The sequence below is a fragment of the Leptodactylus fuscus genome, chromosome 1 (assembly GCF_031893055.1).
Source record: "Leptodactylus fuscus isolate aLepFus1 chromosome 1, aLepFus1.hap2, whole genome shotgun sequence".
NCBI classification, from domain to species: domain Eukaryota; kingdom Metazoa; phylum Chordata; class Amphibia; order Anura; family Leptodactylidae; genus Leptodactylus; species Leptodactylus fuscus.
Genome location: NC_134265.1, coordinates 127,026,525 through 127,050,796, shown reverse-complemented (window position 1 = coordinate 127,050,796; position 24,272 = coordinate 127,026,525). Strand labels below are relative to the sequence as shown.

At 41.8% G+C, this 24,272-nt stretch overlaps 1 protein-coding gene across 2 annotated transcripts in view; it reads left to right on the top strand.

The window, feature by feature from the left end:
* The window catches only part of SMTN (smoothelin), a 102,706-nt gene that overhangs the window by 32,260 nt on the left and 46,174 nt on the right, over positions 1 to 24,272 (top strand). For both annotated transcript variants that reach the window (XM_075276646.1, XM_075276647.1), the window contains exons 2-8: positions 9,414 to 9,571; positions 11,535 to 11,625; positions 12,246 to 12,324; positions 14,239 to 14,342; positions 15,211 to 15,310; positions 15,805 to 16,118; positions 16,812 to 16,875. In XM_075276646.1, the coding sequence (XP_075132747.1) occupies positions 9,414 to 9,571; positions 11,535 to 11,625; positions 12,246 to 12,324; positions 14,239 to 14,342; positions 15,211 to 15,310; positions 15,805 to 16,118; positions 16,812 to 16,875 (910 nt within the window). The remainder of the gene's footprint in view (positions 1 to 9,413; positions 9,572 to 11,534; positions 11,626 to 12,245; positions 12,325 to 14,238; positions 14,343 to 15,210; positions 15,311 to 15,804; positions 16,119 to 16,811; positions 16,876 to 24,272) is intronic.

Below are 24,272 nucleotides of genomic sequence, written 5' to 3'. Positions count from 1 at the left end.
TACGGAACGGCGGGCCGGAGACCACGTCTAAAGGTAAGAGACTAATAGCCTTTCTAAAGGCTATTCCGACGTCTTAAGCACAAAAAAAAGTTTTAGTGGTAGTATCCCTTTAAGTGTCCATTCACAAAGATGTCCGATTTTTCAAGTGGACAGCAAAAAACCTATATGTAAGATTTAGCTGTCTGCTTGAAGAATCGGACATCTTTGTGAACGGACACTCAAGGACAGACACTGACTGTAACGAACGCACATGATGTCCCATTTACATCAATGCAAAATGTAACGGACACAGCTAGTGTCCGATGCTAATGTCCACGGTTAGGGCGGGTTCACACCAGCACCCGATCTCCGCTTTGTGGGTTTCCGTCTTCTGCCGACAGGAGACGGAACCTACCATTCAGTGTCCGCTGGTGAGCGTGCGTGAGCGTCCTCTGGTCTCCACGGCAAAACTGTTTGTTTTTTTTTTTGTTTTTTGTTTTTTTAACAGGACACAAAGTCCTGCATGTCTGACTTTGTGTCCGGTTAAAAGAAAAAACGGTTTCACCGCAGAGAGCAGAAGACTCACACGGGCGGACACTTTGCAAACCCATTCAAATGAATGGGTTTGAAAATTGCCTGCCGGTTTCAGTCTCCTGTCCACTTTCTCAGGTAGTAAACGGAAACCTGCAAAGTAGAGATTGGGTGCTGGTGTGAATCTGCCCTTACACACCGGATACCTGAATTTGATTTTCTAGACTGCTTAGGGCTCGTTCACATCTGCGGCCCGGTCTCCGTACTTAGGTTTCCGTTTCCTGCCTAAAACACAGGCAGGATACGGAAACCTGCAGGAGACTTTCTCACCCATTCATTTGAATGGGTGAGAAAGCTGTCCGGCCGTGCGCGGCAGTGAGCGTTTTGCGCTCTCCGCCGCGAAACCGGGTTTTATAATCCGGACACAGAGTCGGACATGCACTACTCTGTGTCCGGATAAAAAAAATCCGGTTTCGCGGCGGAGAGCGCAAAACGCTCACCGCCGCGCACGGCCGGACCCGGTCTATGGTTTCCGTCTTCTGGCATGCAGAAGACGGAAACCATATAACGGAGACCCCAGACGCAGGTGTGAACCCAGCGTTAATCAGTGAGTGTCTAGTCAAAAAAAACTGACCGTTTGTAATTAGTTTGTCCGTTTTTGACTAATCCGTTTTTTTTTTCTTCCCGCTTCTTCATTCTGAGCATGTACAGAGTGAAAAACTGATTGCAAAACAGGCACAAACTGATTGCTATCAGTTTGATTTGTAATCCGTTTTCTATAGACCTCAATGTTGAGTATACAGATTTTGAACAGATTTGCTGAACGCAGATATGAACCAAGCCTTATGTTTATGGCCAGCTTTTGAGTTAACCAGTGCAGTGCTAGCAAATCAGAAATGTCACAGACTGTGAAATGGTGGCATCCTATGACCGTACCTCATTTAAACCTTTTCAGTATTTCCGATAAGACTACCAGTGTTTCTCTATGGATACTTCATGGCTGTGTGCTTTATATGGACCTGCCTGCAATGACTGCAACTAGAATAATTGAGGGGTGTCCAAGTAATCTAGATCATATAGTGTATTTTTTTTATCTGAGCCTGTTTAGCTCAGATTGTTAAATGGTTATTTTACTGGGGGCTATTTGATAATGCCTCTATATGCAGAATGTACTGAAGAGCTGGTTTTGCAAAGCTATCTCCATCTTAGCTACCATTCATGAACTACAATGACTGGCATCTAGTCCAAGTCCTGATAGGTGGTTCCCTTTTCTGGGGCCCCAGCCAGTCTTTGTGCTACAGATTAAGCACTTGCATTAATCTGGGATTTCTATTGATTAAAATAGTCTACATTCCCTTTCCCCTTCTGCAGGAAAGTGAGCCCAGACATGTCAGTCGTCTTTATAGTTTCATATGTGCATATGTGGGATTTGAAGATTTTCTGATCTAGTTTATACAGATGTAAATGACCTTTATTTAAAAGCATTTATTTGTGTTTCATACTGATTTATCTGCTTAAATACAGAGCACTGTACACACTGGGTTATGACGTCCCACGGCAAACTCTTCTAGTGCACGTAATCCACTGTATGTATGCACCTACCAGTTTCTGTATGGAGGTACAGTCTGGACCAAATACATAGTAGAATATCCAGTTTCATATATAGAAAGATGTCTTACAAATCCAATAGAAAATAAAAGGGTAAGCGGTGCTTGTCTCAGAGCAGCATAAATTGAGCAAAAGTGATGTTGAACGGGAAGTATATGGTCTCCATTGCTTTTGAGCCAACATGAGAGTAATAAGTCACATTTCCTGACTTACACCTCCATTGTAAGGCTGCAGCATATCCCTTTGTACTGGCCTATATTGCCCATGGGTGTCCTTTTGTATAAAGTTGTTTTATTTGTGTCCCTGTGCGTAAGAAGGAGCAATAGACTACACTTTACTATTCAGTGGGAAGGGGAATGGCGGTGACATACAATCCCAGTTCTGGCATGTGTTGGTACGTGATATCTTTGAACACATCTGTGAAAATCTTGGTGGCCACTTCCAACGTTATCGAAGTGAAATTGTGTAATCCATTCTTTTGGTATTGATGACTTGGCCTTAGAAAAGGTTGTCAATATCAGATCACTGGGGGTCCCATCACCCATATTGAACAGCAGCCCCTGGTGCTGGAACTACGCAGGGAACAGTGCCTTAAGCAAATGGCCCCGTCCAATATGTAGTGGCTGTGCAAGGTTTCAATACAAGTACACCTATACAGTGGTCTGATGCAAACAGCCTACCCTACTCTTGACCACAATTAAATTGATAGAAATTGTGCTCATATTTACATGGAATATGCCTTTATTTCCAGTTGCATCATCTACTGACTTTTTACCACTTTGATAGCAATTTTATCTGTAAAACGTGCATACCTCCCCAAATCTCATCCATCTAACTGCTTGGGTATGTGAATTCTTTAGTGAGTGAAAAAATTGCTTTGCTGTCAGAAGAAGCAGCACATAACGTTACAGTGAGTGATTCGATGAAAAATATTCCATAAACTCATTCCAGCTTTTATAGGTCACTATCTGACATTTATCTTCTCCCTCAGATGAAGTTTTCTACCGGAGCTTTCTGCATTCCTATAATACAATGGTATTTTGTGTTGCAATACATGTGCCCCCCTGCACCGTTCCTGTGCTATGTGACACTTTTCTCGTTCAGCGAGTGATCATTTCTTAGAAAATAGATTCCTTACTGTAGGAATGCTGCACAGAATTATACATCTGCACGATACAGTGTAAGATCTAGCTCAAGTGCCCTACAAGCCATCATTTTTCTATGCTTATTTATGGTTAAAAACAAGCCCATGCCAAACATCTGGTTTATTGGATGTCTACCGGGAGTGATGGATACAAAAAGCAATAATGTAAATGTATGTACACGGAGTAGAAAAGCATATTGGGGCATAGTGGATGGCATATTTGTATACACACTGCCTGGCTCATACCACTTGTTTTTAGGCTGATGTGCCCACTTCTTTTGTCTTTGGAACTTTCTGCCAGGAACCTCTGTGTGGGCTGCTTGTTCCCAATCTTATGGGAACTCCTGAAATGTTTCTACTCCTCAGAAATACCTAATGCTCTTCCCGACAATTGTTGCCCAGCGCTATAACTTGGCTTCACATACTTTGTAGGATAACTCTTTTGTATTTCCCATCTGCATTTGCAGGTGGAAAATACTGAGAGTGCCTACAAATTGTATCTATATATTGTATGAAAATTGACATGCAGTTGTGCAATTTTAGTTATTAAAGGGGTATTCCCATAACTCTTGTTCACCAACCTACAGGCTGTGTGCTCTCTTCACTTCCTGGTTTTCTCTGCACATTGGTGGGCAGGGTTTCACTTGCTCTGCTATCTGCTATGTTTGCAGTCCGTAATGAGCCGAGAAGAAGGGACGTACTGTCCCGAAACGCGTCGCCCATTATACGCACAGGCAAGACTCCAGTTACAATGTAACTGTTTTAACGTGACATTAAAAGTTAAATTTTAACACTGCAGATTTATGTCTTCATCTACCTCCTGGTAGCAGCTGGTGTCTCTTACCTTCATGTTGGAACAGTCCGTAATGAGGGATTGGTTGTAAATGCATTACCACAGTATGAAGCTGATGTAGCAGAGCTGGATTTGAGTCAGTTTGCATTACATACAGAGGTACCGGACTCCCTATCTCAGCCCTTATCAGCCAAATTTAATTAAACCGGCTTATAAGTGGAAGAGCTGAAGATAGCCCAGTAATCCCGGAGCTCTCACCCCCTCCCCTATCTGAGGAGCTCCGTTACTTGTCAGACATATACAACTCAGAGCTGCTGCCAGCACTCAGCCCCCCCCCCCCCCCCCCTGAGAGCAGGGAGCTACATCACTTGGGAACTGAGCAGATAAGCCCAGTGGCCATAGAAACAGAGTGTAAACAATGAAGTGAATAAATTAAGATAGTGGCCAAACAAAGCAGTTTTTTGATAAAGCAATGCATTTAGGATGCTTTTCATGGGACAACCCCTTTAGGTGAGAAGGCTTTTGATGCCTCTACTCTTTACAACAGTATAAGGGAAAATTGTATTTTAGTATTTGGTGTTGGACCATTCCCACTCTTGGACACACTAGCACTAAATATAATATGTTAGGGCTGGGCAATTACGATCTAAATCAGTATCACATTTAATCAATATGAGTAAGTTCACATTAATTGATCTGATAATTGCCACTGTCATTGATAGGCAAATGTGGAAGGACATATGACGTGAAGTCACAGGGAATTGGCAAAACTAAGCTAACTTGGCCAGGAACAACACGTCTGGGATTCCTGTTGAGCGACCAAAGTTCTCTGGTCGCTCAGCAACTTCTCATGTTAGTGGATGGAGTCACATTGTCAGCTCTAGTGTGCCACACCTGTGACTTCTAGTTGAATACTGCTCAGCTTTTTTGCGACTAAAAGGCATGGTTGTGGCACTCTTGTGATCACAGTGTGACTCAGTTCACCTATATTAGTGAAGGAGTTGCAGGCATTAGGCATTAAACAAGGTGCCTCTTCATTGGCAAGACTCTGCTGGAGTTATGATTGGGGCGGAACCTTCTGTTATTTCACAACCATGTAGATATCTCCAGTGAGGCAATTCACAATGCCTTGCAGAAAGGTCCAAGATCCAATGGGTTACTGAAGACCACAGTTTATTTTGAGGCTGAATGGGAGCCCCTATCTGTCAGGGGATAGTGTGACGTGGGCTCTCTGGTACTCAATTGAGTCAGAAAATTGGGCCCTCTCCTTGATTCTACTTTTTAGTGTTCACATCTGCTCCTGATGAAAAAGCGCTGCAAGTCCAACTTTTATAGTGTCAAACACCTGACCTATCTCATAATCTGTGTGTCCTCCGACAAACCGGAACAATGGACACCTGGGCAGGTTTGAACATGGCATCAGGTATCCTTTGAGACAGTTAACTGTATTCTGGAAGGACCACACATCTCTGGCCGTCTCTTCCACAGAGGTAGTCTGGTCATGCAGGCCTACGACTTGTGTCAAATTCAGACTAACATGAGGATTCCAATCATGTCGGGGTTTCTAAATTCCGCTTGCATGGTAGCTGTAACATTTTATTTACTTTGTTTATGGACCCAAAAAACGGAAACTGAATTCTCTTAAAAAGCTGTTACCTGTAGATCACATAGACTATAATGGGGTCTGCGGGGTTTCCACCCAAACAATACAGATAGAGCAGGGCTGCTTGCAGGACTTTTCTTGTCACATTTCTCAAGTGGATTCTGAGATGAAGTCCCCGAATGGAGATTTAGCACAGATGTAAACCTAGTTTTACTCTTATAGTGACATTCTGTTCTGCAGCACTTCACAAATATTGTCAACTCTGTTCACTATGTCTTTGGAGTGTCTTCTAAGACTGCTCTTGGTAGTGGGTAGTGAACAGTAGGTCTAGCTGCAGTGGAGCCTGGTTGGGATGGAAGAGAGAACCTCTGGGACCCTCACTGTTAAGAGTTTTCTGACATAGAGAACCTATAGACCAGGGGTGCACACACTTTTTCAGCATGTGAGCTACTTTATAAATTGACCAAGGCAAAAGATCTACTACCCACCTCTTGTGGGCAGGGCTGGGGAGGGCCTGTGGGTGGGGTGTGTCTGTGGGTGGGGCCGGGCATGTGGGCTGGGCAGAGCGTGAGAGCAGGAGACAGCGGCGTTCTGTGGCCACCCAGGGATCCCCGGTGTCTGCTTGTTCACAGCGCAGGCTGAGAGTCGACTCTCGGCCTGCACTGTGAACAAGCAGACACCGGGGATCCCTAGCTGCATCCCGCAATCGACCCATACGTTTTTTGCGATCGACCGGTAGATCGTGATCGACGTATTGGGCACCCCTGATATAGACTCAATATGAGCCCAGCCAGAGGTGGGGAAAGTATCTCCATGTGGTGTGAGAGAGTGATGGGTGTGGTCTGGGAAGACAGGTACATTCCAGCCAGGCACCTAAAGGGTGTATGGTAAAGACCCACACGAGGGAGGTCAGCTGGGTAATCAAGGCCTGTTAAAGTCTGTGTGTGAGGATTGGGAAGGGTGGCACCAAACTGACACCTGACCTGTTCAGACCAAACATACAAAGCAGGTACTGTGCCACCCGTTGCCAAGGTGGGAGTCTGGTAGCCAGGCTTCTGTATAAACAAGGAAAAGTTTGCTTGTGTTTAGTTTAGGTCTCAGCCGAGAAGGTTTTGTTTTGTTTATTTGTGCCTTTGCAAAGGCAATTAATGCACTACAAGTGAATGAAGCCTGACCTTGTGTGCAACTCAGTGTCTGTGTCCCTCTTTCCTGCACTGCTACCGAGCATCTACCTGAGCGGTTCCCCACAGTGGGCAGATCCAGGTTTCAGAGCTGCAGAGAAGTGAGACTGGCCCTGATGCACGCCGAGTCACACACACAATAGAAATCTTTTATTTCCACGTGGCATTGGGATAATTTGTGTCTATTGTCACTCCATTGCATGATTACTCCACTATGTAGGTATTAAAGAGGATCTGTCACCAAGTTATGAAATACTAAATGCCATGTATCATTTTATTGCTACTGTGCCCTAGACTGATGACAAATTGATCAGGGGCACACTGAGATTGTATGGCATTTTGTACTCGGTGACAGATCCTCTTACATCTAAACAATCGTTGTGCACTATGTGGAGCAGTACAGCTCCCAGTTCTGGGTGTTCAGGCTAAAGGTTTTCATCTGTGCATGGGTCTCTGTTGTTGAGGTCCATTGGGTGTCCGCCGTGGTCTCAATGGCAGTGGGTGGTTTTAGGCGAGCTTCATATAGTAAAGATTTCATTTGGTACGTGCTTCTTTGCTTTTCAGTTCAGACTACCACCCTTGTTCTATATGTTAATAATATAGAATACCGACAATGAGCCGTCCTTGTGGAGAGATCTCTGAATTTCTTCACTTGCAGAAATGTGCTGTTAACATTGGCTTAAACCCATCCTATAATAAAAGACAACTGTTTGATATTTGTCATTTAATGCATTTTTTAGAATTAATAATATTCCACAACTATCCCTCTGTGAAATGGTTATGAAATAATTGCTTGTGTCTTGTCTGCGCCAGATGTTCCTTATTTAGATGTTCTTGCTTTCCCCTCCTTTCCCCCCTACATACATATGCCTCTTTGGGTTTTATTGGCACTTATTTCAGTGTTTTGCTTTTTCTAATAGTTTCTCGTCTGCAGTTTATTTACAGTCAGATATTTCTAAAAATGTTTCGTAATGTAAAAAAAAAAACCAAAACCTGGACCAGTGTTTATCAGGCAGAAGAAATCTGACCAGAACATATGCTGATTCTGCCAAGTAATGCACGTAGTGCCAAGTTGTTTTTCCCTTGTTCCATAAGTAGACTTAATAACAATTTGTTGGGAAATGTTTAAACCTGAAGGGCCAGATGTGATCTCCTATTTATATCTGCATTCCACTTCCTGCAGGGGATTGGTTGCTTGCTGCTGCCCTCTAGTGCTGTAAGAGAATAGTGTCATTGAATTCTTCAATTCCTAGAAAGCTTCTGAGGTGGGTTTACATGTGTTGTGCAAGGCAACATGGGCTTTGAGTGTGATGCACAACACAACTGCTCCAACACAAATGTGTCTTGTGACAAATGCATGACACTGTGTGTGTAGTTTTTATTGTGTTTGGACAAGCTTCCTTTCTTAGCTGATGGTTTGTATTCCTGAATTATCAGTTAAAGATGTGATTACTGACCAGTGATGGTGGAAATGCCAAGCATGCGTTATATAGATTTGGTGTTGGGAAGCCTGCTCAGATGGTATCCATTGTTGGATAATCTGAAGTTTTTATGTGTTTGCACTTTAAAGAGGACCTTTCGTGTCCTCGGGCACATGCAGTTTTATATACCACTAGAAAGCAGACAGTGCACTGAATTTGGTGCACTGTTGGCTTTCCCGTTATGTGCCCCGGGGCAAGAGATATCGGTGCCGTTACCCATAGCTCTTCAATGTCAGAAGGACGTTTCTGACGTTTATAACTTGGAACGCCTCTCCTGGCAGTACTGTGTGTAGTGCTATACTGTGAGGGGGCGTTCCTTACCACCCAGTGATGACACTAAGTGGTGAGGAACGCCTTCCCCCCAAGTACTAGTCTATGGACGGTTACTGTCAGGAGGAGAGAGGGTAAGGAACGCCCCCTCACAGTATAACACTACTCACGGTACTGTCAGGTGGGGCATTCCTGGTTAGACTGTCAAGACTGACGGTGAAAAGCTATCGGTAACTGAACCAATAACCCTTCCGCCAGGGCAGATAGCGGGAAAGCCGACAGTGTGCTGAATTCCGCGCACTGTTGGCTTTCTAGCGGTATATAAAACCACATGTGCCTGAGGACATGAAAGATCCTCTTTAAAGGCTCTGTATACTGCTAGCCTCTTCAGTCTGTTTGTAAACCCTGATTCTTTACAGAATTGATTTGTCGAAGAAGCCAAAATCAAGAATTGAAGCAATGATGCTAATCTCTATTGTAAATTTGAGTGAACAGTCTGCGTACACCTGTCATTTACTTCTTAACCTCAGACTCATATACGTTCAGTGATCCTGTAAGTGTCATATGATGCTTTGTAGACTGGCAGTGAAATGGTTAACTTAGAATTTGCTGTCCCAACCCGCCATCTGCTGGAATCGCGTTTTCCATAAACAAATTTAAGATTAAAGACCTTTATGTTTTGAATATGGAAAATCTGACCAGTCATTTCTTCAGTCATCCGGCATCAAGCCGCCTAACAATTTACTTTGTATTAATCCCCCCAAATCTCATGCACATTTACACTCTTGGCTCAGAACCTGTGTATATTCTATGTCTTTCACAGCTGGAAGTCACTCTGGACCTGGCGGAGAGGCGGCAGATTCGTTCAGCTATTAGGGAGCTGCGGCGGAAGGAGCTTGAGCGTTGTGAAGAAGCCTTGGCATCGAAACGTTTCAGATCAGAGAAAAATAATGGACAGGAGGACAAGGAGAATCAGCCTGGGTTTGTTTATTCACTATTAAACATGTCCTTTGTTAAAGGGGTTGGCCACTTTCAGACCATTATGAGAAATTGTCTAGTGGCAACACAAAAAACGTAGGGGAGGGGGGAAAAGACAATGGCAAGAGGGAAGAAGGGAAAAGAGGAAAAGAAAAAACAGGGAAAGGAGTCAAGGGGAAAAAAAGGGATTGGAAACTGATGAACATCCGTTTAAGGCGGGTTTACACTTGCGCCCGGTCTCCGCTTTGTGGGTTTCCGTCTTCTTCCCGAGAAACTGGACAGGAGACGAAAACCTGGCAGTCAGTGTCCGCCCGTGAGTGTCTTCTGGTCTCCGTCGCGAAACTTTTTTTTTTTTTTTTTTTTTTTTTTATAACCGGACACACAGTCCTGAATGTCCGACTTTGTGTCCGGTTGAAAAAAACAGTTTAGCTGCGGAGAGGCAGACGACTCACAGGCACTCACGGGCGGACACTTTGCAAACCCATTCAAATGAAAGGGTTTGAAAACTGACTGCCGGTTTCTGTCTCTTGTCCAGTTTCTCGGGCTGAAGACGGAAACCTGCAAAGTGGAGACCGGGCGCAGGTGTGAACCTGCCCATACATGTTAAATAAAAACTGATCAGTTTCAGTTTTTTCTTTTTTGGGATAAAAAAAAAAGAGTGGTCTGTCCCCAGTAACTGATCTGGTTTTATTTAACATCAGTTTTGCGGGAAACTGATGGGAAAAATGGATCAGTTAAACTGATGTGTGATGTGAATGGCCCCTAATCTGGATGCTGCTTCCCTGTTGTTACCTGGATGCCAGCCATCTTCTAGTTCAGCTCTCCTGATGGTGTTCTGACTCTGGACCAACTCCTTTTGCTTGTCCTCTGGGTCAGTCACATGGTCCAGGGTTAAAGAGTAACCAGGGGAACGAAACTAGAAGAACTATATCAAATATATTAAATGCTTCTAATTGCTGCAAAAGAGAAGCGCCATCAATATTAAGATCCATCTTCTGCAGCTGTAGATACACTGCCAGAAAGTTTGGCTCCCCACATACATAAAGATACTACTCAGTAAGCTTCCTTGGTGTTTGCAGCTCATTACCTAGGTGGTTAGCTCTAGTGGTCGGGCCCTGCTCCTACCCACCTATACTCTTCTTTCTATCTCTGTAAATTGCTCTCAGCTGCTGAGCCCTGATAAGGGATAGAACAAGCCAAGGATCAGAGCCTCTATTATCTATGTATGTAAACATGCTGCTGGGCAGAGCTGAAACATAGGACAGGAGGGCAGCTGACACCCCCTTAATTTCTGAGTTGGGCTCTCTACACAATGCATCCATTGGCAAGTTAAGACTTTTGACAGCAAGAATGAATGTGCTGCATACATGCCATGGAAATGATGGTCCCCATTATAAGTCCATTGGTATACATACATCAGAAGCGATAGACATGTACAGAGCCTTACAGGGTGTTTCCAGCCCCAATAGATTTTTAATGCCGATAAGGAAAGGTGTCTGGCATCTGGACTGTGCACACAGAAGCTGTTCAGACAGCCTCCTATTGCCAGAAACTGCTGTAGTGGACATGGAGCATGTACACTCTGATTATTTTCAAGTAATGGGTGCGGCGTCCCCTGGAACCAACTTTATACAATGGACGGACTGCAGCTCCCCTTTAATTACTTATGTATGCACTCTCTGTCCACTACAGCAGCTTCTGGCTTCAGAAAACTTTTTTTTTTCTTTCTAACTGCTGCCCCCATATATAGACAATTGATGACTGATGTTATGGGTTGTCACCATTGGGTTTCTGTTGTGCAGAGAAGACACAACATATACTTTGCCAACTGTCGAATGATGAGGCATCCGCTTCTGTTTTTTGCAGACTTGGCACTTGAAATGAGCTCTTTGTTCTCTGTTGTATGATGATCTGTTAGTGTGATATTCCTTAGATTTATTTTATTTAATTTTTTTAATTTCAAAAGCACTGAAATGGAAGATAAGCAACAGAGGGCTCTGCATGCCCTGGCAGGAAGACTAGAGGAGATAAGTGATGTCGAGGAGCTGACTGCATTGGTATGTTTTCAATAGGTTTGTGATGCTGATAGCATGAAAGTTACAAAAGGCACAAGACATAATTTACCCAGATCTACACTTTCATTTAAATGAAGATGAGACAAAAAAAAAACTTAGCCCCTGTGATATACTATGTACCTTTTGTACCATAAATTCAGCATATTCTGTACTAAACTTCTCTGATCTATCTATCTTATCTATCTCTCTATATATCTATCTAGCTGAACTTCTTGTTTACTAAAGATGATTACTCTCTCTTATTTTTGCTATTTTCTCATGCTAAAGTGTAATAAAGGTCACACTATTTTAATACGTAGTGATTATAAATATATATATATATATATATATATATATATATATGAATTTTTTTTATTTTTTTTTAAACAAAAAACTCATGTTCCTTTTGAATATTAGGAATCTCTCATCGTATTTTACTTTATATGTTCAGTATTACCTTTGCTTTGTTTAATATCTCTGTAGATATTGTAATCTTCTGTCACCAGTAGGGGGCACGGTTTACCCTTTTGTTCGTTGATTCAATAGGATTTCTATCTGCCAGTAGGATGTGCTATTGTATTACTCCACCATCAACACATTGCAATTTGTACAATCTATTCCAGCTCCGAAGTGCCAGTGAATACGAAGAAAGGAAACTTATCCGAGCTGCAATTCGGAAAATAAGAAATGATGAGATAGAAGGTAATGAGGCATTGCTTAATTACATAGAAACAGGATTTGATTTCTCAATGTATTAGTCTTTTATTTCTGAATTTTTTTTGTGTTTCCTCAAACTCCATGTTGTCATAGGTCACAATGATAAAGGGGGATGGATGGTCTGTTTATATGCAGTCACACTTTTTTTTTTTTAATTTCAGGACAGAATAGCCCCAAATGCCTAGCTATTTCTGCATTGAAAACGGGAGACAGATTGGGATTGATTTATGAAGCCCTGCCTGAGTCTCTTGGTTCTGGGAGGAAAAAATCTACAGCAGCTCCTAACTGATGTAGATTTCCATTATCATTTACACCAAATTCTGCTATAAATCTAGCAGAGCCAAACAAAAAATAAAAGGGTAAAAACCAACAAACAATATAAGGGCGATTCACATCTGCGCCTCAGTCTCCGCTTTTAGGTTTCCGTCTTCTGCCCGAGAAACTGAACAGGAGACTGAAACCGGCAGTCACTTTTCAAACCCATTCATTTGAATGTGTTTGCAAAGTGTCCGCTCGTGAGTGCCCGTGAGCGTTTTGTGGTCTCTGCGGCGAAACAGTTTTTTTTTAACCGGACACAGTTGGACATGCAGGACTTTTTATCCAGTTAAAAATAAATAAAACTTTCGCTGCAGAGACCACAAAACGCTCACGGGTGGACACTGACTGTCCGGTTTCAGTCTCCTGTCGGCAGAAGACGGAAACCCACATAGCAGAGAACGGGCGCAGGTGTGAACCCACCCTAACGCTTTTTGCTGCCACTGGATATTTTACAAAAAACTCGTAATATATAATTTATCCCACATCGTCAATGCAGTATTAAACAAAAGAGAAACAGCAGATTTGCTATGTCTTGGTAAATTGTCCCCACCCTCAACAAAAAAAAACCACAAAAAAACAAATTAAATAATAAAAAAATATAAAACAAAATAAATGAATAGGAGTCCAAAAGTTTCATGCACCCTAAAATTTGGGAACTTATAGTTACAGTTCACCCTTCAAGAATGCCTGTCCTCACATTGGTTGAGAGGAAAGTAAAGTTATGGGTCTCAAATTATGTTGCCATACAATTTGAAGAAAAAAAAATTTAACTTGCTAATCGGTGTGGGGCAAAAATGATCACCTATCCTGTGATAACTTACAGAGATTGTGCCTATCCACAGGATAGGGGATAAGTGTCTGATGGGAAATCCTGCAGTTGAGTTCCCATCAATCAATGTGAAGGACGAGGGACCAAATGTAGAAGTAAGGGTGTGTCCAGCACACTCTATGGACCTGGATTCTCCACTTAAAAAAAAAACCCATTCACTGTTTCTGATGTGGTTTTTGCAAAAAAAAAAAGAAGAAAAAAGTGAAATGTATCAAAAACCATATTGTGTTTTTTTTCCGCCTCTTATTGACTTCAATAGGTTTCTCATGGTGGAATCTACCTGAAGATAGGTCATGTGTTGTGTTGTGTTTTTTTTTTTTTTTTTTTTTTTTTTTTGCTTCTTTCCCGTCTAGCTGAAATAATCAGCTAGAGGAAAAAAAAAACTGCTACTGACTCCCATTGAATTGAATGGGAGGTATATTTGATGCAGATTATGCCTCAAAATCGGCCTGCAAAAAGCTCTGTGTGAACATACCCTAAAGGGAGAGCTGCTCGCACAAATGCACCGATGCTTCATTAAAAAAGGAGGCTTTAGGGGGGCGTTTAGTTCTTCAGATTGTTGAGGGACCCATAGGTCAGGCCTTGTTTTAAAAAAATAAAATAAAATAAATTTGTAGGTGCAGACCTTAGACTCTGATGAAAAACTGAAATGCACTAAAATGCACAATCTTTTTTTTTTTTTTTCCCTCTTTTAGTGTGTGTATATATATGTTGTATAAATATTACTTTTTTGTGATAATTTAACATTTTAGCTGCAGCATTGGCAGGCATGCTAGTCAGACGCTACACAGATCAAGCTAATGGCACTGTGCAATCCAAAAGTATGGATAACTTTGGAGACACACCATCATCTTTGGTAAGTAGTAAAGACAAGGAAGTTGACAGGTCTGGTAGTAAATACAATTTTAGTGTAATTTCCCTGAATCAAACAAATCATGTTCCTGAATACAAATTTCAGGGACTCTGACATCACTGTGTTCCATCCATATAGTCCATGATACAGTGACCTCCATTCACCACACTGTTGTGATCAGTCTGGGAAATACGGACCGAACACTGACTCACCAGCTGAACATGGATGTGTGAATAGATCCTCAGCTGTAGTCAATTCATTTTTTTTGGTTATTATGGTAAAATGACTTCAAGGCCTAAATATTAAACACAGTGCTAGAAGCTCCCCAAGTATTGTGCTTCACCTAAAGACAGTTCACTCCATGTCTTGTAGATCATAGATCATAAGTTTATCATTTTCTGCCCCCTTCTTCCAGCTCAATTTTCTCTTCTAGACGGGACATGGTTAATGTGTCTTGCAAATGGCAGCATCAACTAATGAAGGTGCTTCCTACCGATGTCAAGACTTGGCAGCACAAAGCAGTACTGACCACCCAACTCCTATCTGTCAGTACAGAGAGGAATTTTTTGTTTTATAGGGAAACCAAACTATGCTATTACATGTAATGTGCAATCTTGGATTGGGGTCCAGTGCTGCATCTACTGCCCATATAATGTAGTGAGTTGCCCACACTTGCCACAGGGTTGTCTAAAACTTATGGTGATGTAAAATTAAATGGATCCCTATGTTTTCCATGTTTTGTTGAATTCTGATGGCCATATGGACTTTTAAAATTTTGTATGTAGGAATCATGTTGGAGGTCCATTTTAAGTAAACTCTTAGGTATGCAGTCATCGGTTTCATACTAGTTTGTATAATTCTTTCTCTATAGACACAGGAGAAGGAAGATTTGGAAGAACGAAAGATAATCAAAGCTCAGATTCATGAGCTTCGCACCTCTCAAAATGGAAGCCATCAGGCAGAACCGAGTGGTATGACACGTTGTTTTTAATCAATATTTGCAATTTTCCAACGAAAGCCCTGATGTTCTAGAAAAGCAAGAACCATGAGTGTTCTGATAAATGTTAGTTTTTCAGTGGAAGATGTTAATGGTTTGGTGAATTTTCAGTAAATAACATTATTCCACTAAACATGACTCGGGCTCGGTTCACATCTGCACCCGGTCTCCGGAAAGGGATTCGGTTCCCTTCTCCGCATGAAGCCGAACAGAAACCATGCAGACTCCATTCTAGTCTATGGGTTCAGCAGGTTTCCTAAGATAACTGCTTTTTTTATGCAGATTAGGTTTCCGTTAAGGGGGTTCCCCAAGCTGACCGCCCGAACAGAAACCTGAGCACAGATGTGTACCAAGTCTGTGTCTTCTATTTGTGTCTATGTAAAATGTAAATTTGTATACCCTGCTGTATTTGTACAGCTCGTGACTACATAGAGCACAGGAATGACACACTTTTCCATGTAATTATAGAGCCAATCCCTGACATATCACTGCTTCTGACCACTCCTTCAAGAGAGAAGTTATCTTCTTCCTCATCATCATCATCCTCAGAACCTGGCAATGTGGCACAGTCCCGTACAACCGAGCATTCCACACTCAGTACAGACTCTGAAGAAGACCCTATACATAGTTGCAGCAATGAGGTTTTTATGGAGTCTGCCACTCAGCTTATCAATACAGAACCAGAGAACCTTCCAAAGACTACAAGTGAATTTCAGGAGCCAAGTGCAGTTCAAAAACCTGAATCCAGCTGGACTGACAAAAAACTGAATTTGGCAAGCGAGGTATGTTTATAACAGATTTTCCTTGGGGCCGAATTTTCCTGAATTATTAATTTAGATAATTAAAGTATACTCTTGAATAGTCTGTGGGGGATAAGAATGTTGTGGTCAGGAAGGCGCTGTAAATATGTTTATTGGTATGGAATGCTAATGCCAACCCAGTTCGCGCCAACTTTATAGAATTAAAATCTGATACTAAATCACAACCTTTTACTGTCATTAAAATTTGACCCTTTTAGTAAATGTGCCCCAGTATATACAGTTTTACCTTATTGACAGTCAATAGGGTTTACAGTTATTGGGGTTTTATGGACACTGTACATTTATGTACACATTAGGTTAGAATATATTAAAGGGAGTGTCAGCAGTAAATTTGTTATAAACTTAGTTGGAGTACCCTGTAGAGGTTTCCATATATGCCTTTTGTTATTCAGCTATGGAGTGTAATGTAAATCATTGTTTTATTCACATGTAAATGAGGGCAATGGTACCCCACACCTTCGTTTACATAAGATTAAACATTGATTTAAAGGATTCTTTAATAGCTGCGTAACGGAGATATAACTGATTTACTGCTGACAGACCCCCTTTTAACTAGATTTTTTTTTTTCTAGAATTCTTAACTCTAATTTGTCAACTGAGTTTTGAGCTTTATTTTCTTCGAATATTGTACTAACAGAACTTTATTTGCCTTAGCTAAAACCTGATAAGAATGGCTTATATCCAGAGGAGAAGGCATCAAGGACATGCACAGAGCCAGGTAAGGCAGCAGGTGATTGACTTGCTATTTTTAGCGACTTTAGCAGTGGCATTGTTTTGTCTAGTTTGGGGGGTTTTGTTTAGGGAGGATTGGAGTGTACTGGGATTTGTACTTGTATTTTTGGAAAAGGTTAATAAAGTATGCAAAAGGTTACAGGTCCTTGCTCTAGGTTTGTATGGTTACAGCTAGTGAATCTGTATTTAATCTGTATATATGTACGTATTTGTGAATTTCTGGTAATTCTACATGGAAATTTGCATCTGGATATGTTTTGTTTGCAGACCTGCTCCATTATGAATTGCGTGGTGGAAGTTTGCTAAAGTTGTTGAAGGAACTGTGTCAAATATATTTTTAATGTATAGTTCAGGTGAATATAAGACACTTTGTAATAGAAGCATTTTCCTCTGATAACTTACATCAGATCCTCCCTGCCTGGCAAACTGCTCAACCCACTGCTAAGAATTGTCTTCACTCAAGACCAGGCTGCAATTCATAGAAGTCTATGGATAGGGGAGAAGCAGGTTACAGTACAATTTGCCTCACCAGCTTAATTCACGTCTATACTGCCAAAAACTGATCTGAAACCTGATAGAAATCTGCTAAACGCTTAGGCCCCATGCACACGACCAAGGTTTGCTTCCAATGTATGCCAGAGTTTGCAGCAAAATGCACTCGGATGACAGTCTGAGTGCATTCTGTTATGCATTCATGTCTTTGGGGCTCCTGATTAATTTAGTTATGATTGCACAGATGATTATAGAGCAGGTGCTATCCTGTTCCATTTCGTCAGAACAGAATGCATCGGAAGCCCCATAGACTTGAATGCATAACAGAATGCACAATGACATGGAGTGCATTCCTAATGTATGTGATGTAGTAAGTCTGTTTCTTTTTGTTTCTATCTGCGACTTGATCCCCATTTGCTAGTCCTTCATTGCTCTATCCATAGCTCCTGTAGACATCACTTGCATACAGACATTTTTCTGTTAGTATAAGAACCTGTGGGTGATTTAGTATCCCAAATACACCCGACAGGTTTCATAGCTATACCATACCTCCCAACTTTCAAAAGGCAGAAAATTTAACTCCTCCCACTTCTACTTTGACTCCACCTATTCTCATCCATTTTTCTATGTGTTCCCACACAGTATAATCCTCCTACAGTCACCAAACATTATATGCCCCCACAGTTGCCCCACAGTATGAAGTCCCCTCTCCTGGTGCTCCAGTTTAAACTGGAGGAAACTAAAGGGAGGCATTACACTGAGGCAGCTGAATGGGGACATTAAAACATTGGGGTAGCTGGAGGGGGACATTAAACTGGGGCAACTAGAGGCAGACATGTCCCCCTTCAGATACCCCCATGATTTAATATCCTCCTCTAGTTGCCCCTGGTTTAATGTCCACCTTCATCTGCCAACAGTTTAACATAATAAAACACTGATACTCAATTCTCCTCGCTGTCCTGCTACTCTGTGAAGTTCTTCTTTCCTGGACTGTTTAGGGAGCTGCAGGCGCGATGTGAGTGATTGTCATCACAGTGCGCCTACAGCCCCTCAAACCGGAGCACACAGGGGCTAGTGGTGAAGCAGGAGCTATCTCCAGATGGCTCCTGCTTCACGGTTGTATTTGATAATGGGACATACCTCCTACCGACCTGGACAGTGGGACAGCACCTGGAGTGCCGGACTGTCCCGCTGAATCCGGGATGGTAGAGAGGTACGGATATACTGTGGAGTTCCCATTGCAAAATTGTGGGCTCGTCGTTTTGCTGTGTTTACTGAAGCGTTGAAGTAGATTAAACGTTTCATAATCTCATCCACTGGTTGTGGAAAACATCTGTGCTAAAGTTTTCACAGCAAACTTGTGAAACAAATTGTGGATTTGGCATCCATGGTGATTCTGCAATAGATATTTTCAGTTGTAAATTACTTGTGTTGACATATCCTAAATCTATAAATAGTGGTCATAGGACCCCTGTTATACTGATAATTTCTAAATGTTCTAGGTAAGATACCCCTGTTCATAAGAACACTTTCAAACAATTGAATTTGCAGTTGTTTCAGTTGGTTTCCTAACAGACACTCTCTCATTGTTTTCAAAGGGAGGCAGTGATGGAAACGTGTATTTTTGTTTTTGTTTTGCAGCAAATTCTGCGGGTGATTCAACTGCAGAATCTGCAATGTGATGCTCAGGCTTGTTATCTCTATTGTGTCTGCAGGATTCACAGGGCTGGGATTTAAAGAATAATCGGAGGCAGGAAGCCTGACTTAGGGCTAGTTCACACGTAGGCAAAGGGGTGGATTTTGACAGCGGATTTCGCTTCAAAATCCGCCCCTTTACAATGGTGGTCTTTACAATCCGGCCCTTTCTTCAGGCGGAAGCCCGCGCGGCTTCCGCCCCCGGCAGCTCCCTCCTATGTCGGCTCATTCATTTGAGCCGACAGCGGAGGGGAAAGCCGCGACCGCGATAGTCGCGGCAGGCGGGTTTTGACAAGAGAGAGACGCGGCTCACCACGTCTCTCTTGGTGTCAAAACCCGCGCGGGCAGTTAACGTATGAACTGACCCTTAAATTTCTCTGCAAATTATACTGTGTGAACCTAGCATAAACATGGAATTTTGTCAAAGTATTGCTATCAAGGTTCACATAGTTTAGGCATGTTGGATTTTTACCTTCACTATTTTATTCATCCCTCACCCCCACACTTTAATCATGTTATGCATTTTTTGTCATCTTTTCGCTATTCTTGATTTTTTTTTTTTTTTTTTTACACACATTTAAAGGAGCTCTATCGTTGGGAAGTCATTTTTAACTATGCACATACTTGCATAGCCTTTAGAAAGGCTATTCCACATGTACCTTTTGGATGTAAATCGCCTCAGTAGTTTTTGAATGAGCATGTTTTTATCCATATGCTAATTAGCCTCCAGTGAGCATCGGAAGTGTCTGTGAGCACCGTCTGCTATTCTCTGTGTGTGGGAGCAGAGAGACTGGAACATAAATTTTGTTCCCCTTGTAAATTTAGAAAACCTCTCAGCAAAAACCACATAAAACTGCATGCATTTTCCCATTGCAGTTTTGATGCAATTATCACTGCATCATGTGAATGCAACAACCTCAAAGCTACACTATCTTGCCATTACCAAGATCCCTTAGTGGCCCAACATTCAGTATATGCTCTCCATTGGCCCTCAGACACAAAATAATGGTTCTGGGGCACATAATAATGCTCTGCAGTAGACCCCAGAGCATCTGTACTGTGCAATGTACATCCTGGCTGTATGCAGTAATTGCTGGTAAATACTTGTCTGCTAATTTAAAGGAAACCTGCAAGGTCAATTTGGGATGCTAAACCCCTCCACCCACAGGACCTTATAGCCTGGGGATTTAGTGTCACAAATTGCTCTGTTTATACTCACTCTGTAGCTGTACTCTTCTGACGCCACAGTTCTTCAGTGAAGACAGAAGAGTACACTTCGGCTTCAGTGTGCATGCTCAGTGAAGGCAGTGTCCCGTCCTGATTTCACTGAAGAACTGCGCGGGTGCTGAGAGCACCAGAAAGGAGTCTGATGACACTAATCAGACCCTTCTTTAGACAAGTATAAAGCTTTATTTAATTTTTCCTAGGGTGCTACTGGTGGCTTTAAAAAGGTCAACTTGGGACACGAAGTCCTTCGGTCTATAAGAACCTGTAGGTAGATTAGTGTCCTAAAACAACCTGACAAATTTCCTTTTAAATTGACAATCAAAATTTGCACAGAAAACTCTCTCTTATGGAGGTGATCCTTTCAAAGAAAAAAGGATGCAAAATACACATTAAAGGGTCTACTCGAGTCAAAAAGTATGGACATTCTCCGAAAAAGATAGACAATGCTAAAATATTAAAATAAATATAATATAAATACATTAATAAATATATATATATTTTGGACTTTTGATTAGACTAGGACTAATAAAACAGCTGTACTATACGCAAGTTGCCCCATAGGTGGAGTCTTTTTTTTTTTTTTTCTTTTCCTCTTCCTTTTTTGTTTTAAATCCACATTGTGATGTATCTATTTCCTAGTTCAAGATTTCTTATCTTGGTCCCAGCATAGCTTCAGCTCGCATTCTTGGTCCACAGCATGGCTCCCAATACAGTATCCCTCTAAATCTTGGTCCTCTTTCCTATTTGTGACCTGGTTTCCAGGATTATTTTGCTTAAAATTGGAAATGTTTCCATGTATGCTCAAGACCTCAGTAGCGATCTGCAGTCTTCCTTGTTCAGCAACTTCAGGCTGTTGTGCGGAGTATGGTGTGAGATGTACTTTCCTCTATTCTCTGGTTGCTTACCTAATTTGCTTATGATTGATTTGGTTTTGGATATGTCACCCTCCCACTGTCTGCCCAATGGTACAGACAACAATACCTGGCAAGTCTCTTAATCCTGCCCTCTCCATGCTGGTCATGCAGCTCAGCACAGACCCATGTCCTCATTAGACTCTGAGCACTAGTCCTTTCTAAGAGATTACCCCTGAAATCTGCTCATAAATTGGTCTATGGTGGTTCTCCCTTCACTAGGATATAATGAGGAAGAAACTCTGTACTCGAGGGGGACTGAGGTCTTCTGACTTAAACACATCAATGTGGCCATTGATATTTATACTAGACAGCATTACTAAGAGCCACAATAGTTAAACTGCTTTTACAGGGTTCAAAAGGCTAAAACAAATCTGTTCTTGTATTAAAATTGGTGTTTCACATAAAATAACAATTCTGGAGCATCTTGCCTTAGAACTCTTGCTCTGCTCTGTTTTTCCCTCGTACAAATTTTATGAAGAAATTGCCAATTTGGTGTCACAGCTTGAAAAGTTTGAGCGAGACTGGATTAGACAAAGTAACCCCTAGTGAGGAAAAACGTCCCAACCGATTACCACCAAAGTAGTGACTACTTATAAAATGTTAACAAAATAAGCCAGCCATCATCAGTTTTGTAATGGCCCACTCAGTGCCCAAGGTGTAGTATAATAGCTTCCCATAATGTAATATAATGGCCTCCTCAGTTCCCCCACACTCTGTCATTAAGAAGCAAGTGGTAAGCTGTGTTCATTACTTACCTCTCTTCTCTGTGCTTCCTATTCTATCATTGGTCTTCATGTGACGTCTGCATTAAGCACCTGGAACAGAGAGGAAATGGTGAACAGAGTGATGAGTACCAGTGGTGTAACTAAAGTCTTATGGACCCCAGTACAATGCTTTGTCCGGGCCCTCTACCTCATCCCTACAGTGAATTCTTAATAGTAATGGTAACAGGTACTAAGGAGTTTAATCATCCTTAGTGTGGTTAGGGTAATCTGTGGGTCTCCTTGGCTTATGGGCCACATGGAAGCAGCAATCTCAATACTAATGCCAGTGCTTATGGGCCCCCTAAGGCTCCTGGGCCCTGATGTGACTGCACCTTCTGCACCCCCTAAAGTTACACCCCTGGTGAATACTGAACGTAGCTTACTACTTGCTCTTCAGGGCACCAGTAACTGCAATGAGAGCCACCATTAGTACTGATGAAAGTGCTCCCTGTGCTTGTAAAGTGCAGAGGGCAGTTGTCCTCAGGTGTTCATCTTTGGCAGCGGGAGGAGGACAGTGCTTCTTACATGGCACAAGGTACACGTCTGACAGTTTGAAATCTGTGCAAGGACTCAATCTACTAACTTCAGAAAGACTAGAGTAACCACACAACAAAGTTATAAGAGAACGTTCTCTAGAAACTATTGTTGCATGGGGAGTCTCCTAAAACAAGTACTAATAGATGCCGCCAGGACTTTTATTTATTTGTAACTGACTCTGGGCTATTGTATCTCATGACCATTCAGGGGAAGGTTATTCCATTTGTATGGACTACAGTGGATGTCAGAATGGGCCCTTTTGGGATGGGATTGAGAAATTCTAATGCGAGTCCCACTGGGTGCTGGGACTAATGTGGGTGACAGCGTTCTATCTACAGAGATGAACAACATATTCTTTAGCTACACAGCATATAGTAGTAAAATAGTTTCTATATGTACGCTTCTATTTGCCAATCCAGTCTCTGATGTAGTTGTGCTATATGTCACATCACACATTGGCATTCTCTCAGCACTGGTCTGTTGCTTTAATATGTATTCAGTTTGTTAGTGTCGTAAGAGTAACAGATTTTTGATGCTTTGCAGAAATAATCCTGTGTTGTCAGTGGCGCAGGGTATAAGATCAGAGCAGGCTGAAGTGTTTCGTAAGCCTTGTGGAAAGAGCAGAGAAGGAGTCCACGTGAAGCTACATACGCAATGCAATGTTCTAACAGATAATGAACTTTCCACCTTTGCAGCAGTAACAGGGTTAAGATCAAATAGAGGACGAATGGTGAGGATGGGGAGGGAAGAAAACTAAACAACTCCTGATGTCCTGGCCTTATTGGGATAAAATATGTAAAAGTAGAGAGAGTGCATGGGACCTGTTAAACATCCAGTGCCATTCCTTTCATGGACAGAGAAGCGTAACACAGTTTAAACAAGTGCCTGGGGCAAAGTGGAAAGGAAAGATTTCTGGAACTGAAGCGTAATGCATCCTCACACTTGGAGATTTGTTTTCTCTGTTTGGCCCGTGCTGCTAGTTTTACACAGTTTATTGTCTTGCTGTGTAGAAGCAGTGGAGGTTTCTATGGAGTTGTGGTTTAGTGTTCAATCTAAGAAATGCCACCTATTTTCTGGTTTGGCTCAGGAGTATCTCTCATTACGCTGTAACTACTTTCTAAACTCTTTAGTAGTAGGAAGCATCTTTGTGGGATAGTAGTACCTTATTTGGTGCAATTATTCAGTGTAAATTAACAGACATTGGAAGAGATGTAGTAATGTGGTTAACTAACCTTTCTGAATGTAAGACTTGTGCTCCCTATCCTTCATACAATTCCTGTATATCACTGACAAACCCTTTAATACCCTATAACACATTTCCAAATTACAAGTTTGTCATCAGGGGTAGGTTATGAACTCATAACTGACCCTTAATGATAAACTTGTAGTAAGGAAGCGTGTAGGGACTATTTACCCATGTCTGAGGGTCTTCTGCAACACTGGTTGATCTTTTTGGAGGGTATAGTATGCTAGCCAGTAATTGAGGTTGGGGAGGATTTTTACTCCAACCACTGTGAATCTGTGTTTGTTTACCCCCTCTCAAATATGATACCTTATATCCAAGCTGTTTTTATGACCCAGTAGGCAAGGGGCCCATATAAGGAGATCTATTGTTTTCTTAATTTTTTTTTTTTTTTTAATTAAGATTCTCACTAAAATGTAAGTTTTATCCCTCATATTATAGGGTTTGTCAGTGATATATGTAGTTTTTTTTTTTTTCAACATTGCATTTGAGTACTATTTTAATTGTAGGC